The following is a 17,223-nucleotide window of genomic DNA, read 5'->3' on the forward strand; positions in this document are numbered from 1 at the left end:
CAGAGGAGACACCAACTTGAAACAAAACACACACACAAGATCGAATAAGAAGCTGCTAACTGCTGCAAAGTCTTTAAGCCCCGCCTACTGCTGCAGCAGGTTTAAATAACATGGACTTAGCTTAAATCTAATTTCAAGAGCGGCCAATTTGAGAAACATACTAATAACTTATTATTGGGAAGAACCGTTTTAGAGTTGACGTCCCGTGTCTTTCCTTTTAAAAGAAAAAGTCGTATTAGATCAAAAACAGCTGGAAGATGGTGCGCAGTACTGTGGATGATATGAGGGTATGTAGATGAGAATCCATCCTTAAACATGACAGAGCAGAGTTAAGCTCTGTATGCACCCGAAATGTCCACACTCAACAGCCCTGCCTGCCGAGTCAAGTAGCTCAGTATGCAGGATGCATTCCTTATGCCAAGTGTCCTGAGAATGAAGCTTCCTACTCGAGCACTGCACTTAGCCACATCTGTCGGACGGTCAATAGCGGATCTTTCCAGAAGATCCTTTTGTTCGACTCAGGGATGTTTCTGCTCGTAAATGCGGCCTCTGCATCCTGCTCTCGCGAAAATCAAGATCGCCTCGAATGTGGAGAAAGGTTTTGATGTCTAATTAAAACAAACAAAATTGCAAATCTCTCATAAAGAGGGGGCCAGGACTGAGTTGCAACAGCAACAATATTCTTTTGTTAAATGTAGTTATTTAAGGTTTCTATGTGAAACAGAAATTCCAAAGGAAGGCATTTTTGCACAAAAGGTGAAAAAGCATCAGTAATAGAAATGCACCGAAACAACTTCAAAAAACCAACAATGAACAACAGTAAACAGTAAACAATAAGTTAAATGAGATTCAATGATGGCGCTTCTATTAATGCCTCTGTTTAAATGCATGTGGGTACCGTTTGTGTCTGTTGGGACCTCTACGGAAGCGAGCCGCCACACCAGTGGAAAGTGTCATACCTGCTGTAATGCCTCTCATAAAACGGATTCACGGCGTCAGCTGATGTGGACCATCTACTAAAAATAAAGCAATAGGGGACACCGAAATGCTGTTGTCATTATTGTGATGGTGGCCAGCCATGTGGTGCCATCTAAAATGATCGTTGAAAGGAGGACGCGCTCATCCCACTCCCAACACAGGTGTCGCGACTTAGCCAAGTCAGCCCTTTCTACCTGGCTCAGTGGGTGAACTGGGAGATCTGAAGGCTGTGATAATCCTGTGCTCAGCTGTTCCCAGATCTGTCAAACTTCCCGCCTGGCTGTCTGTTCATTCTAGTTTGGTCGAGGCCTGTATTCGTTGTGCGAATGTCAGTGCTGCAGAGGAGCCATGCGCTGATTTAAGGGATCATGTCTTTACATTTGATAAGAAAATAATGTTTTTTTGAAAAAAAAAAAAAAAATCTCTAATGCATGCTTGTGATGCGTTGATCATTCCTGTATTTTTAGCTGTTCTTAAAATATATTTTAGCATTTCTCATTCCGATATTCTCAGCAGCTAGTTATCCCGCCGAAAAGGCAGAGATGAAAAAAAAGGATGATTAAGCCTCACCCAGTGAAATGTAAAAGTACTAACATTTATAAAATGCAGACAGGTATCACCTTTCACAGCACATGCAAGTCTACAAGTGAGAAAAAACGGCATGAAGCCTGTGGACATTAACTATCGGGATCGCCGTCTCTTTTTCTAAACCATAAACAAAAAGCTTTGGGAAGAAAACGACAATTAAAACAAGCAGTGAAGGTAAAGGACCCCAAAACAAAAATGTAAATATCAACCTTTTATTGGAGTGTACAATGTCAGTGTCAGAGTTGAATATTTGTCAAGCCTCATTGAGAAAGCTTGGCTTCCTCATTCACCAAATCCCCTACAGGAGCGAACAGCGAAAACATGGCAAGGTTTCAGGAACGATGTCAGTTCTCAAAACAAGTGGCGATTTGTCTCTCCAAGACAGAAATCCAACATTCCTCTTCTGGAAAAAAAAACGCTAATTTTGTCAAGTCGGTGCATTTTGTCTGAATGTTTGTTACACCGAGGGTCAGACGTTTTTTGTGTTAGCCCTCCCATTAGCCACAGCATGATAGCAATAGTAGCATGCTAACAGTTAGCGGATGCAAGATGCTAACGCGGCAGCTGGCAAGAGAACAACCGGGAAGGACAACCGGGCGCCACGCTCGACGCGTCGAGGAGGAATCGACACAATCCCATTGTACAGATTTAAAGTAGAACCAATTAGCAATAAAATGCCTAATCCACAATAATGTCATTGAAGACTCCATGTTATTGCTAAATGTGTTTTTTTTTGTCTTGTCCTGGTATGCCCAGTTAGCATATGACAGCTAATGTTAGCTGACCTTTGATGGGTAAAAGTCAACAAACATTACTTCTCCCCATTTGTGCTTTATAGCATGTTTAGTCTTGTGTCAAAACTCCACCTTGAAATAAGACATCTGACCATTTGGTCTTTGTAGAGCGTAATTAACCACAGAGGTATTTGAACTATTCCTATATTACACCTCAAGATTTACTAGTTAGTCAGGAACATGTCAATACTAGTTTGAATGATGTAATGGATCTAGTGTTTGTCCCTAAACCGTCAGCACTTAGTGTCTCCAACAGGACAAAAAACGTCTTTATCGCCGCTGTTTTCTGTTCAGTAACTTAGCATTTGGGCCCATTGCAAGCGTCAGGTGTTAAACTAAATGCATTTATTACTCAAGCTTAACATAACAGACCTGATTCCCACACACAGACATTAACACTCGACTACTTGATATTGTAAAAAATAAAAGATAAAAAAGCAGTTTACACTGAAAAAAACCCTATAAAACTAAAATTTACAACAGATAAGATAGCCATAAAAATGTGGGCTACCTCCTTTTATATGCTGTATGTAGTGTGGTTGGTTAACAGTTAAAAATGCTTATTGTCTGGTGCCTCATTGCTGAAAGCATATTTATGTCCCATAATGATACACACCCTGAAAATGTGCTGTACTTGTGCAGCAAGTCTCCTCTTTCATTCTGTGCAAAAATATAAGACTCATCGCAGCTAATTTACAGTCAACAGCAAATTAAGCTATATATTCCAAAAAGAGCATTTTTCTTTTTCTTCATCTCAGTTTTAAGAAAATATGAGTGCTAAACTAGGTTCATTTGAATAAGTCAAAATAAACTAGAGAGCAATAGATTATGAAAATAGTTCAATTTCTTTTTCCGCCTGACAAACAATGAAGACACAATTGATGACTAAGCGCCCACAAGAAAAAAAAGATTCAACACAAAGCTTCAAGAGACACTTCGATGTAAAATTGCACACATTCATCTGTGGAATTGGAACATGGGCGAGTGACAGTGAGGGAACATGAGTGATGATCTGAAAGATGTCTGAGTAACAGATGGATGCAAGTTGGGAAGGTGGGAGGACGAGGAAAAAAAAGAAGCAGATTAATGAAAAAGGCCGAACACCATCGAAATGAGACATATTGCTATCAAAAGACAAGATGGAGGAGAGACAGGAGAGACACACATGACGGAGAAAAAGAACCGTCTGTCTCACAAATGAGATTGACAAACATCTACAGATTGAATGAGGTATTGCACAGATTGAGAAAAAAGGCATAGAGGCAACAAACGTATACAGCAAATTGATGGAATATTTCATTTTGAATTTTTGAAATGAAATATTTTATAGTAGAAGGAATCATCTTAGTGTCATAATCATCCAGGGGTTTGGGGCAGAGGAAAAAAAAAACAAAACCCAATTATTGCTAGTCTTCCCATTCATCATCATCCTCAAAGTCCTCGTCATCGTCATCATTATCGTCCTCATCTGTAGAAGAGAAGACATTTACATGAAGAATATCAAAAACAGCAAAAACACTTCCTTCTCCAGATTAAGTTTGAAATGCTGAATTGTGGCATAAATGTCTATAGTTTTAACTTTCACTCTCTCTGATGCAAGGCCAGAACCCTTTCCACCCCCGACTCAAAATACAAAAAAAGAAACCACAAGGTTGTTGACGTGGAAGAATGAACATCTCCATTTAAACAACACTTGATTGCATAAATTATGTCTTTTTTTTACATTAGAAGTTTTTTTTTTATCTGACGCTTTCTTCCCTCTACTCCATGTGCCACGGTCACCCGGACTCGTGTGACACGAAGATCATATTTTAGGACAAAGTAGACGCAGAGCGTTTCGTACCTGAAGAATGAATGGCCTTGCTCCGTTTCTGCATCACCTCCATCAGGGCCCCCACGATGCCCGCAGATGAGACCGCGCCGGAAGGCGCTGACTCGGTAGAGTCTTCCCTCTGCAAAGACAAACGGCGTGAGTTAAAGCAAAGGTTTAGGGTGAGGATATTTCTGATGGGCCCGCGCGTGACGGATGTCATACGGACCGCTTTGAGTTTGGTTCCTTGTCGGATTTGGTCCAGGAGGGCGTCCCTGCCGGTGCCGGTGGACGTCGGCCTCTCTTTCGGCTCCACCTTCTTCAGGTTGGCGCCTTCTCTGATCTGATTCAGCAGCGCCCCCGGGCCGATTGAGGGCGGACCGCCGTCCCCTCCGTTAGCCTGCGGGGGCAGCTTGGGCCCGGGGGGCGGAGGCCCAGGAGGAGGTGGAGGAGGAGGGGGGGGAGGCGGGGCTCCCGCACTGGACGGAGTTGAGAATGATGGAGGAGGAGGTGGCGGGGGAGGCCCCACCGAAATTGAGGCATGGGCTGGCGGAGGGGGAGGCGGGAGAGCGCCGCGGCTGGGCGGGGGAGGCGGAGCGGACATGCCCGGTCGGGATGGAGGGGGAGGAGGGGGTGCAGAGATGGGAGCTCTGGAGGGTGGAGGAGGTGGCGGGGCACCTCGGCCCCTGACTGGAGGGGGGGGCGGTGGGGCGGAGCCGTGGTGCGGGGGTGGGGGAGGAGGGCCGCCTCTGGATGGAGGGGGCGGAGGAGCTGGAGAGAGAGAAAATTATTTAAAAAGAGCTCACTGCGTAGGTCCCGCTGCAGCCTCGACAAACATCCACACTTCATTCCACATATTTTCACATTTCACACAAAGCACATCTGTCAAAAATTTGATTCCCAGTTCTTGTTGGTGTCGATGCATCATGCATTAATGCCATCAAACCACCGGGGGCAGCCTTCTACCATTCAACTCTAAAGCTGAGTTTTAGTTTCGTCAGAGGTTGTCATAATGATCAGTCAGCTAATGATAAAGAAGAAATATTTTTTAATCATACGATTCATTGCTTTGTCCAAAGAAATTAATGTGAGAATTCCTTAGATTCCTTTTTGTTCCATTAATCTAAGCCGTTACCAAACGCCTCACCTTCTCTCCGCAGCTCGTTTTTGACAGCTTCTACGCCTCCTTTCTTCTCGATGAAGTCATAGATAGCCCTCGAGGTCTCCTTGTCCTTCAGCTGAGCCTCCGAAATGCCACACATATCAAACAGGGACTTCAGCTCCGGGTCCAAGTTATTCAACTGAAGAAAGAAAACGCTGCTTTATTTCCCTAGAAAGGGTGTGATTTCATTAAATAATGAACATTTAACAGATTATTCTCCTTGAGGTGCTGTTCATTAAGGGAAGGTTAGGTATGTAAGAAGTAACTTTCTTTTTTCTTCATAATCATTTATGATATGACACTCTCCTTTTAGAAGACTTTGCGGCATGATTATGGCTTGAAATGAGACCATAATATCAGTGTTTATTCTGCCACCTGGTGGTGTGGAGTGACATTTCCAGGGAGAAAGTTAAAAAGTTTATGAACCCAAATTTGAATACAAGATGGAACATGGCTGGCAAAAGCATTTCTGAATTATTTGCAAGAAAAGTTTCCCCTTCAACTGTGGGAAGATAACTAAAAATAATACAGCATACTGGTTATTTAACTGTGCCACATCTGTGAGATTACAACACTCTCCTTTATTTTTGCCGTAGTTCTTGTGTCAGAGTAAAAAATAACAATGAGAAGCTGGTAACACTATAAAATACATCCCATGCTCATTTGAGAGTCCCCCAATTTGTGCTCCAGATCCAAGCTGAGGATTTTTAAAAGGTGACTCAAATGAGTCCTTGGAGGCATTCACTTGTGAAACCAAATCACCTGAATTTCATCTTTTTCATTAACCGGCAGAGTAAGTCCCTTGACCTGCATGATCTCATACTAATCATCCGGTCCATCATAATGACTGACGATGCCGTTTTTGGGAACGGGTCCATGGATTACGCAAATTAAGGTCCATTCACTTCAAAAATTCCAAAATCTCCTTGTGTAACGTTTCTGCCAACTTGCACAGGTCTGCTTAATATATTGGAGCTGATATGAAAATAATTTGTATGGGGGGGGGGGATAAGGAAATCCACGGAGTGACTTCTGAACGAGGGATTCTTGTACTTACATCAAAGCCTGTATTTGGATCCCATCCTACATGCCCAACGTGCCTGTGAGAGAGGCCAAAAAGAGGTCAGGTGAGATCAGGTCATGTCATAGAAAAGTAAAACAAATAAAAGGGGTAAGCGGAAGAAAAATGCATTGTATATTTCCCAAAAATAAAAAAAAGAAAGAAACATGAAAGCTGAAGTTCAATAAACAGCTTCTTTTTTTTTTTTTACCAAGATGGCCCACCGGCAACCTGATTTTGTTTCCTGAATCTCCCAAAAAACCCGGCAGCTACAATCAATTATTCGTGGACGCACAATACAGAGTTCCCTGCGTCTATAACACTATACATTCTCTTTAAGATTATATTTCTCAATAAAACAGCCTGGATTAATTCAAATGGCCGAGAGGGAGACCGGTTCCTGCGTCAACGTTGACATGACCGCAGAGATCCAGTCACGCAGCGTTTACATGTACACAAACGTTTACATCTACACAAACGTTCACTCTGGATTTGTATCATGATCCGCATGGACTCATGTGCCAGGAGTGTATTAAAAATAAAAAAGGGTGAACCCTTCAAGTGAGAATCGGGGACCACCAGACATGTCGCTTCATCGTTATAGCGCCGCCCGGTGACGACATCTGTCCGTCCGTCATCTGAGCTGAACCCCCCCCCACTCCCCAAGAGGCCTGTGCCGACTCACTGGAAGTTGCTGGGTGTGCCGATGTCCGCCTTGGTGAGCCTCTTCTTCTTCGCCTTGCCCTTTTTCTCCCTCTTCTGGAAGGACGAGTGCACGATGTTGTTCACCTGAGAGTTGTTGTGGAAACGTGGCGCATTGCTGATCTCTGGGCTTTTGATGTCGATCGTCGCCATGGGCAACGTCGGGCCTGAAACGTGCACAGAGACAACAAAGTTAGAATGATACGGCGCTGGAATGCGTGGACCATCGCAAATGACATGTGAGGCTACTGGTGAGGACGCTGACACGCTGTCTGTTTAAAACTTCATGAGGAAAAAAAAAAATGAACTCGGGTCCTTGTTATTCAGAGCCAGCAGTCTTTCATCAGTCATGTAAGCTGTTATTACAGACTCTTTTGGCACGGAGAGGTCTCACTTTCGGATTTGGGTTTGAAAAATGAATGTGGAATTGTAACATCATCTCATTACTTCAGGTTAAAAATACAAAAAAACATTAATACCAATTCTTTCAGGCATGAATATATTATAAAACCTGTCAGTTCTGTGTGCGTTTTGCCAATGGTGCACATCTCAATAAATCGAAATGCATTTTCTTCAATTGACTTCACCCTGTATTTAACCAGGCCCTTATTAAGATATTCATCTTAATTAGGCTTCACCTTGACAAGCAGAACCAACGAGTTTGATAACCAACAACATCAAAAGGCAAAGTAAGAACAAATGGAAAGATGTCTGGGGAAAAAAATGAAACAAGGTCAATCCTATTCTCCCAACAAACACACACACACACAGACACACACAGCCAAACAACAGGACTTCAGAAAGGACAAGGATCGGTACCAGTGCCTCAGCACGTACCTTTAACCCTCTCACTACAGGGACTTTGGGGCGCTTTGCTCGGCGAGGGCGACCGGCTGCGGCGCCTCCTCACCCGGTGCCAGACGCACCCGCCGCCCCTCGCTGGGCAGGCGCTCGCATTGATGCCGAGAAGCATCCTGCCGACCAAGTTGTGAGCGTGCTCTCCGGGGGACACGGCGAGCTGACGCGGCGGCTCGGAGAGAGACGGGTACGCTTTGTCCTGAGGCAGAACCGGGCAGTGTAAAGAGGACAGGCAACCCGCTGGGTTCAAACTTCCCACCCCTACGGCTGCTGCTGCTGCTCCTCCATTGCCTTCACCATTAAGGTCCTCAGAGGGAGCAGACAGGAAGGTGGTGCAGAACATCATCGCAGCAGCTGACCGGGCATGAGCAATACGGCGAGCACTAACTAAGGTGGCGACGCCAGGGGAGATATTTGGATGCAGACTTGTGGTTTCGAAAACAGGCTCGCTTCTGCAAGGTTTGCCTCTTCTCAGTCAGCGGAGAGACGCGGCGTGTTGGAAGTACGGGCACAGAATCCCGCCCTGACACGACTTCGTAAGCAGGTAGAAAGAGAAGTCCCCCCTGGTTCTCTGGTTTTCGGCCCCCCAGAGATAATCCCGAAAGGTTGGACGAGCCAACTTGTGACGGCGCACTCACTGAACGGACGTCCTCGCCACACACCCGGCGGGGGCGGCGCGGCCGCTGCAGTCCGCTGACGCCATCACGGGGGGCGAGAAGACACGGCCGACGCTCGGGCAGCCAAAGGTTTAGCGCTCCGCTCGCATTCCTTCCCACATGGAAGCGGTTTCCTTCTGTGCAGATCGGTCACCGGCTTTCGCTTTCCCTGCTTTATCCGCCGGTCTGAGCGCCGCATCTCTTCTATCCGGTTATTTTTGCAATCATCTCCTCTGCCGTTGGCTTTCCATCACAGCAGGGCGCACCGTCAGATTATCTCGCACGGCTTGGCTCCCTCCACCCCCCCCCCCCCCGAAGATCTCTCCACCCACCTACACTACCGTCTCCTCCCTATCCCGGCACACGCATGGATCTAATCTCAGCAAATCATTCTGGATTTAGTTTTTTTTACGTAACCATTAAAGCCCATCAATGCATAATCCCACGATAAGCTGCAGGCTTTCTAAAAACATGATGAATCTGCAGGGTGAGAAAAGACAAGAAGGAGGCAGAGCCATAAAGATAAAAAAAAGCGGGCGAGGGACAACCCGGCGCCACAGTGCAGGTAAAATGGACCGATTCCCTGTGATCGCAGCTCCTTTTCCAAACAAATAAGAAAAGAACAGAATGAAATCTGAATCTCATCCTGAAGTGGTCACCCGTAGACGTGCGCGTTGTGCATAACGCGCCATGCATGACATCTGACCACATGTGACCCACAATAGAAGCATCAACAGGGTCAGAGACATGAAGTCGCTTTGAATACATGAAACAAAAAATGTGTCATTTGTGTACGGCCATTTACACGCACATCCACCCACCCACAGACACACACCCACACACACACACACACAGATTAAATCATGCCGTTTTTCAGTCCAAAGCTGGCGTCAAACTCAGCCCCCTCAATCTCAGCCAAACTCACTACTTCCACAGACAAACGTGTGCTCATCCACAAATGCCGAGTCTTCTGACTACTGACCGATGGTCCGGCATGTGGCTCACCATGAAGACGCCACTAAACATTTTTCTAAATGAGCTTTCTTCTCCTCCAAAACCTCCTAAACAATTCCAGTTGTTTCTAAGAAGTTTTCATTCTGGCATTCAGAGGAAGCGATGTGCAGAGGGAAGTTGTTTGTGTCTATACGTTTTTACCTTGCAAAGTTTAACCCTCATCTACGATCAGTAAAGAGCAGCGTCTCTATTTTCTTTGTGCATTGCATTGTGGGACGATAAAAAAAAAAACAGGAAAAATATTATTTTCATATCTAGTGTTTTGCTGTGTGTGTGCGGCCGGTTTGGGGGAATATTTTTAAAACAGAAAACTTATTTATTTTATACAGCTGTTGATTTTAGATGACAAAAAGGCCACTAGATCTTTAACGCCATCTGTTTTCAGGCCACGCCCATTTGCCCCAAAAGTAGCCAACGGCGTCTCTGGCTTCTGTGCATTTCCGAAGCAGTCTGAAGGAAAAAGGAGTGGAGCACGTACCGTTTGGCGGGTCGCGTCTCTTCTCTGTGGACACACAGACAAATGCAACCGTTACAATGCGATGTGGCGGGCGGTGGCGGGTTGTTAGTGGGAAGCGGGTGTTGAGCGAGTCAAGAGAGGAAGAGGGGAGGGCGTCGGTTCGGCGCGTGAGCAGAATACAGAGTTATGCGTTTTGGGGAGCGTGTTTAGGGGACGTTAGTCGGAAGTTCTTTTGACACCCACACAATAACGAATACTAAATCACGGGTGCCACTTCACAGTCCAGAAGGCTGGAGATTTTCACTCGCTGAGGGTCAAAGAGAAGACGCCGCGTCGATAAGATTAAGGGCCCCCATGGGGAGGGCTGAAAGAGGGGAAAGATGAAAGAATGATTTGACTGAGTCAAGTCAGGAAATGACCCAAAGAAGAAGAAGAAGAAGAAGAAACACGGTGGGAATCATGTGAGGATGAAGGTTTTACGACCGAGGGCCAATAAAGTGTTGAGAAGCATCCCAGAGGCGACGCTATAAACTTTAGAATGATGAGAAATGAGAAGCGCTGGAAAGAAAACGGGTGCAGAGTTGAACCAAAGAGTTATTACTATCATCATCCTGAGCGCAAGCTATGAATTTGCTAAACATGTCATGTTCTCGGTCAGTGGGTAGGTGTGTATGCAGGGGGGCGGCAGCAGTAAGTCGGTACCAGATTTCCTCTGCCTTTTCCCCAGGAGGTCCACCACGTGGCCGTGGAAACGCTTGGCCTCCTCCTCGCTGGCAAAGTTCAGACCCACTTGGTACGCCTGTAAACACACACACACACACACACACACTTTGTTAAAAAAGAAAAACACATTTGTTAAGTCACATGATGTCCCGTTAAGGGGCAACTGGGTCCCTAAACCGCCTCGTTTCCAAACCATGACGTGCATACGCCGCGAGCGTTATCATCACAATCGACCTTCGGCTGGAGTCTGAGCCGCTGTTTGGCCCCCAAATGAAGACATTGTTTCACACAAAGTGCTTCAAATGGCCCATGAAATTAGGCTTTCTACAAATAATTTGGTTGGAGGCGGAAGGATGCAAACAGACTTCCCCTTTGGCGATGTTGACTCACACATGGCAGATTTTTTTAATTAAATTTCTGGATTTGTTCATGGATAATTTCAGCTCTTAAGACTATTTGGTTGAACAAAATCATCTGTGAAAATCAACACACGTTCTTTAGGCACTGAGAAGTGGCTCTGCTTACAAATATATCAACGAGATCAAAATGTGATCAATGTGCTTTTTAAATTCTACTACTTAACGTTCTGGCAAGCACGGTTCTGACCGTACGAACCCAGTGTTTCCCTGACCATTGAACAACATCAACATCGAGCATCATCTTATTTAAATTCAAAAAAGTATTTGTTTATGACCATATTCAAATACCGAGGAAGAGGGGAAACTCACATCTCCAGCAAACGTGATGAAGTACGGTTTGATAGGGTTGAGGGTGAAGCTGTTGTACAGCTCCTGTTCAAACAGTATCTTCCCATCCTGGGGAGAGAACACAAGAACAAAACCCGGGGCGAGGGATTAGGAAGCAGGGAGCCAAAACGCTACGGGTCTTAAATGGAAAGACCGTCCCCGCAGGCTTCAAACGGCGGTGCACCCTCCTGGGGAGGAGCGCTGCTTCCTCACCTTGATGTCCAGGACCCTGATGAAGTAGGACCGCTGCGGGTTGTCTTTGACCAGACAGGCCACCCCGCAGCATCTCTTGTTCCAGCTGGAGTTCCTCTCTGCCGTGAACACCTGGACCACTGCAGCCGACAACGACTGGGGTGGAAAGGGAGGGACAAGTTTATCCGGTGTTTGCAGCCACGTTAATGGATCTTACAGGGAGGGGGGGATTGTAAGGCAGCACACAATTAAATGACTTCTTTATATTTTTTTTTTTAAAGGAAAAAATAAAAAGTAGCTCACGAGGGCAAAAACTGCCGCTGTGCCGACATGTTCTCCTGCTAAACTGCCTGAGCCAATGTTTAATTAAAACACACACACACACACACACCTATGTAAAACTGGGGAGCCAAGCCTGAGGCTAAACTACACGGACACACAGTCACAGGAGGCCACACCTGTAGTGCACGCCACACACACACAACAAAACTACACCCCCCCTCCCCCCACTGGTTTTACAGGTTGCTGGCGGGGGTCTCTCTCACCGAGGGGCCCCGGCTCACAGTCATTACCACACAGATGAAAGCCACGGCACCAGGAAGGGAAATGCCTGGAGGTCTGTGCGGCCTTGCAGGAATAACTGCGCGCTTCAAGAGCGCGCTTTGTAATCCGGGGTTGTGTAAGTGTAGGGACGAGTATCGTTAGTATATCACCGATACTGCTTAATGGCTCTTTTCATACCCAAATAAATGTGATGGTTAAATGAAGCAGATGTGCAGAGCCAGAAAATAAATGTTGAACAGGTGTTTTCTGGAGTTACCTTCCGGTTCCCACATTTGTCTCTTTTCTCTTTGCTCGTTTCTTTACTTTAAGAAGTCAACACTGGAGCTTTATTTAAAGATCAATAACCCGAAGAGAAGAAGGAAATATGAATGCTTATGATATTTCAGCCAGTTTAGTTACATTAAGCTCCACTTGGGGATCATCTGAAGGAGCGAAAGGGACTAACAATCCAGGAAAATACATTTCAGGGAATAAAGGTTCTCAAAATGCTGAAAAAGGTTTTTCTTTCAGGTGAAAATGATGAGGTCTATGAGATTCTTTTCACCCTCTTCTCCCCCCCCCCCCTCCCCCCTCCAGGATGTCTGTGTCCGACTTAAGCATGAACAGATGCTTCCATGTAGACAATATTCATCCAAAATAATTCATTACAGCTCTTGATTGTGTGGATGTCCAAATAATAAAAAGCATATCAAGAGACTAATAAGAACACGGTTTTGTGATGGCCTCGCTTTGGCACAGTGACAGTGCGGGGGGGGGGGGGGTGCTCCTCTGCACGTGGAGCACTGATTGCTTCTGACAGGGCCAAAGGCTCCAGGAAGTGGAGCTCTGTGTATGACGTCATCGTAGAACAATCATTGCAAAAAACACTCGCTCCCTCCTACAGACTGCCACAAATTCTCTCTCTCTCTCTCTCATGGACAGTGCCTACATCTCTCTGCCCTCTCTGCTACTACCACGACGCCCGTCACCTGAACGGCACAATCACACATCGTCATGGAGATTAGTCGGCAACACTCCACATTGGACGTGTTTGGGGGTGAAAGCGCTCCATTTCTGACAGAGAACCATCAGCCGTTTGTGGTGGCTGTGGGCAGTCGAGAGGTTGTAAATACCAGGAGCGAGAGAGGGGGAGGCTTTCACACTTCCTACCCTCCTTCTGGAAGCCTTGCTCGGACAACACCCATCTTCATTTTGATCTCAATGAGACAAGATCTGTCCTCAGACTGACAAACGTATAAACATCTGTCAAAGTACTCAAAGCAGCTTCTGTGAGAGTTCCTGCTACAATGGCCGCTACACACGGCGTGTGTGTGTGTGTGCCAGGTACGGATAATCAACCGAGTGGTGGACCAAGTATTTGTAAAATGAGGAGGGTTGCAATTTCTGTTGTTCGGATTTAGTTCGGGAAGAAACAGAAGGAGCTGCTGATGTGGAGAGGCAGTGTAGGGAAGAAGAAGGGGACTTGAGAAAGCGCTGAAGGAGGAAGATGAATGAGAAACGGGGCATCGGGGCAGATGACATAAAAGAAGAGAAAGGAAGTAGAAACGGTGTATGAAGCGACGGAGAAAAGGAGTCACGTTCCACTTCTCCAGCACAAATCACCAGAGGAGGCCGACCACGGGACTTCCTGTAGGACAGGACTGCTGATCAGGCAGTCTGCACTCTCTCTCTCTCACACACACACACACACACACACACACACACACACACACACACACACACACACACACACACACACACACACACACACACACACACACACACACACACACACACACACACACACACACACACACACACACACAGAGAGAATTGGACCCATTCCACCTCTTGTCCAGTGAGACAGTGTTGCTGTCAGCAGAAGGAATACCAATGAGTGAAACCAATGAGTAAGGCCACTGTGTGTGTACCTGCAAGAGTCTTTCTTTATGCATATGTGTGTGTGTGTGTGTGTGTGTGTGTGTGTGTGTGTGTGTGTGTGTGTGTGTGTGTGTGTGTGTGTGTGTGTGTGTGTGTGTGTGTGTGTGTGTGTGTGTGTGTGTGTGTGTGTGTGTCTTATCTAGAGAAGCCAAAAACCGGTTGGAATACTTGTAATTCCTTGAAGTAGTGGGATAATACGAGGCCATCGCCGTGCTTACACAATTACCGGGAATAAGTCTCACTACCTTGAACTGTCTCGGCAAACATAGTGACAGTAAATGTCATGAGCACTATGCACATATTTGTTGCAAAAAACATGCAAATGGGCTGGACTTTGGAGATCTGACCTCACAAGTCAGCGTCTCTTAAAAACTAAAAGCAGATCACAATGCTAAGAGAACATTCATCATTAGAAATTTTCTCAGAGATTAGAATGAACACTTGCTTTTCAAGTGGTCAGGGAAAGAAAAATTAAATTAAGTGGTGTGGCAATTTTGTTATTAGAAAACACAGGAAGCAATGTAGTGCATCATTGTTGCATCACAATTATTTGACAGAACAGAGTGTAATTCTGCAAACTAATAGCCGTGCATCTTGGCGAGAAGAGTTAGGAGAAATAAAAGTAAAAGGAGCTCAGGGTTCTCACATTTTCCACACAATAATTGCATTACTTAAAGGCACGACCACTCAGTCAGCCACTAATTCACTGATTCTAATTAGGCTGCCCGCCTCTTCCTCTCTCTCTCTCTCTCTCTCTCTTACACGTACACATAAAAAACACACACACACACACACACCGCCTGCCTCTCTGCAAAACTCTCTCTGCATGCAAGGACGTGTACAAACACCCGTAGGACTGGGAGGAATGTTGCCGTCCTCCTGTGTCACATGCCGAATGACACAATAGCCTAGAAATGCCTGAGGAAGGACGTAACTGAAAAAAAGGAGCAACGCGGGTCATATAGGTGTAGTCGAACACGCCACAGGAACCTGCTGCAAAGCGGGAGGCGGCACATCCCCACCATGGTTACCTCGTGGGGGGGGGGTTGACCTGGCAACGTCCCTAAGGACCGGAAATGCAGCTTTTCCCAAAGCAAGTACACAAAAAAGCAAAAGGAAACCATGACAGATCCACTCCCAATGAGGAGGTGGGGGTTGTGGACACAAAGAGGACGAGCGGCTTCTCGGACACCTTTACTGAACACTTTATAAGAGAAACGTCCGATCAATATGAGGAAGTGAGACGAAAACAAATCAAAGTCTACACCAATCTGAAGTGTTGAACTGTAACTCATCAATCTGAACGGTAACTTTGTAACGTATCTAATCTGAAGGCTAACATTAACAGGTGAAACATTCTCTTCAGCTGATAACACTGGGTGACTACACACAGGAGAATAACACAGGCTGATATTTTTGGAATATTTCCCACTTATGCATCAAAAAGCAAAAACGTGACAGTAAGGTACGCTGTGTCATGGTGTCTGATGCCAGAGTGTCATCCTTAAAAGTGTGGCTACAATCTAGCTAGCTGTGGCACTGAGTCAGCTGGGTGCCGCACGTGTGACGCAATATTAGACTGCCTCCCGAGTCGTGACGGCGCAGTTCTGGACTGCAATCACCAGGTATCGACTCGTATCGACTCGACTCGACTCCCCCCCCCCCCCCTAGACTTCAGGTGTGTCAATTTGGGGGTCGCAGCAGCGGAGGCCTGAGTGCAGTAAGGGACAACTTTAAGTAAGTCGGCCCTACTGTCAACCCCCCCACAATAATAAGTCCCGGGGGAGGACGGACGGACGGACGGACGGACGGACACACACACACACACACACACACACACACACACACACACACACACACACACACACGCACACACCACAGCATTAAACTAGAGGCCACAAACACACAGTTACGCCTCCTAACTGACGTCATCAAGACCCACGCGTAAGGTAGTTAGCTTAATTAGCTTTTCCCCACAATTTGCTGGGAGAGAACGAAGGAAGGAAAGAAAGAAAGAAAGAAAAAAAAAAAACTTACGATGCATTTCCTTCCGAGGTGGTTGAAGAAGCATTCATTTTCCTGCGGTGTCAGTTGTATCGACCCGATATTCGTTTGTCGCCGTTGCGACGGGTGTCCACTCATTATTGGGGATCGACGTGTCAAGTGTGCACCGACTGTAACTCGCTATGGGAAATCCAACGAGACACATAAACAATTCCTCGGTCATTCGTGGCCTTGCACGGACCCCCCCTCCTCCTCCTCCTCCCCTCCCCGCCCCCAGATCCCTTCACGTAACGTTAGGTAGTTTGTGCCGGACGTCCGGAGATATTGAGGCGCCAAGAAACGCGTGCAACGTCCCGCTCCTCTTTTAAAGAGGGCGAAAGACTGGGCGAAGACGGGAAATGCCAAAAAGTTTCCTGGGAAGTCCGTCTGCCTGAGAGCCCAGAGCCAGTTCCATCCAACATGGCAGGGTCAGGACGAGTCCACTATTTGGGAATAGGGTTTCACACCTATCCCGGGTCCGTTGCACATAATTACCGAGAGCTAATTCTGGCTCGGGAAAGGGTGATAATTCTTTTAACGAGATTATAAAGTGCAAGTATATTTTCAGTTTAAAATTAAAATTACGAAAAAGGCTTAATAAAATTATAACTATTTTCTCACTCCCCATAGACATGGTTCGGTCTGGTCGGCTCCTTGCTTTTATGACAGGAATGTGAGCGAGTGCAGAATGGGAGGAGATAAGAATTAAGGTGCAAGTTGTGAAGTTAATAGCATACAATTCTCATTTGAGAAGAATGGTTGAAAACTGAATAATTGTGAACAGGAGAACCATGGCATTTGTAATTTCCCTCTGATGATGATAGTGCGCTGCTTCAATCATGACGTCAGAGCTGATATCTATTTCCCAGAACAATACCAGTCCCTGGGACATTAAATCATTTCCCTCGGCTGAATTTAAATGCTTCTGGGATGTTAAACAGGTCTCTTTCTTTCAT

At 46.0% G+C, this 17,223-nt stretch overlaps 1 protein-coding gene across 2 annotated transcripts; it reads right to left on the reverse strand.

Annotated features, from left to right (window-relative positions):
• Nucleotides 1–1,764: 1,764 nt before the first annotated feature.
• Nucleotides 1,765–16,693, reverse strand: waslb (WASP like actin nucleation promoting factor b). 2 transcript variants are annotated; one of them, XM_037460876.2, is made up of 11 exons: nucleotides 16,262–16,693; nucleotides 11,762–11,896; nucleotides 11,531–11,617; nucleotides 10,782–10,878; nucleotides 10,101–10,124; nucleotides 7,078–7,261; nucleotides 6,390–6,432; nucleotides 5,318–5,471; nucleotides 4,400–4,941; nucleotides 4,204–4,312; nucleotides 1,765–3,828 (listed from the first exon to the last, which is right to left on the reverse strand). In XM_037460876.2, exons 1-11 carry the CDS (start codon nucleotides 16,364–16,366, stop codon nucleotides 3,767–3,769), a joined length of 1,542 nt encoding a protein of 513 aa, XP_037316773.2. In that variant the 5' UTR covers nucleotides 16,367–16,693; the 3' UTR covers nucleotides 1,765–3,766. The 2 variants fall into 2 exon arrangements, with proteins under 2 accessions (XP_037316773.2, XP_037316774.2); XM_037460877.2 differs by lacking the exon at nucleotides 10,101–10,124.
• Between the last annotated feature and the right edge of the window lie 530 nt (nucleotides 16,694–17,223).

Source organism: Pungitius pungitius, chromosome 2, assembly GCF_949316345.1.
Source record: "Pungitius pungitius chromosome 2, fPunPun2.1, whole genome shotgun sequence".
NCBI lineage: Eukaryota > Metazoa > Chordata > Actinopteri > Perciformes > Gasterosteidae > Pungitius > Pungitius pungitius.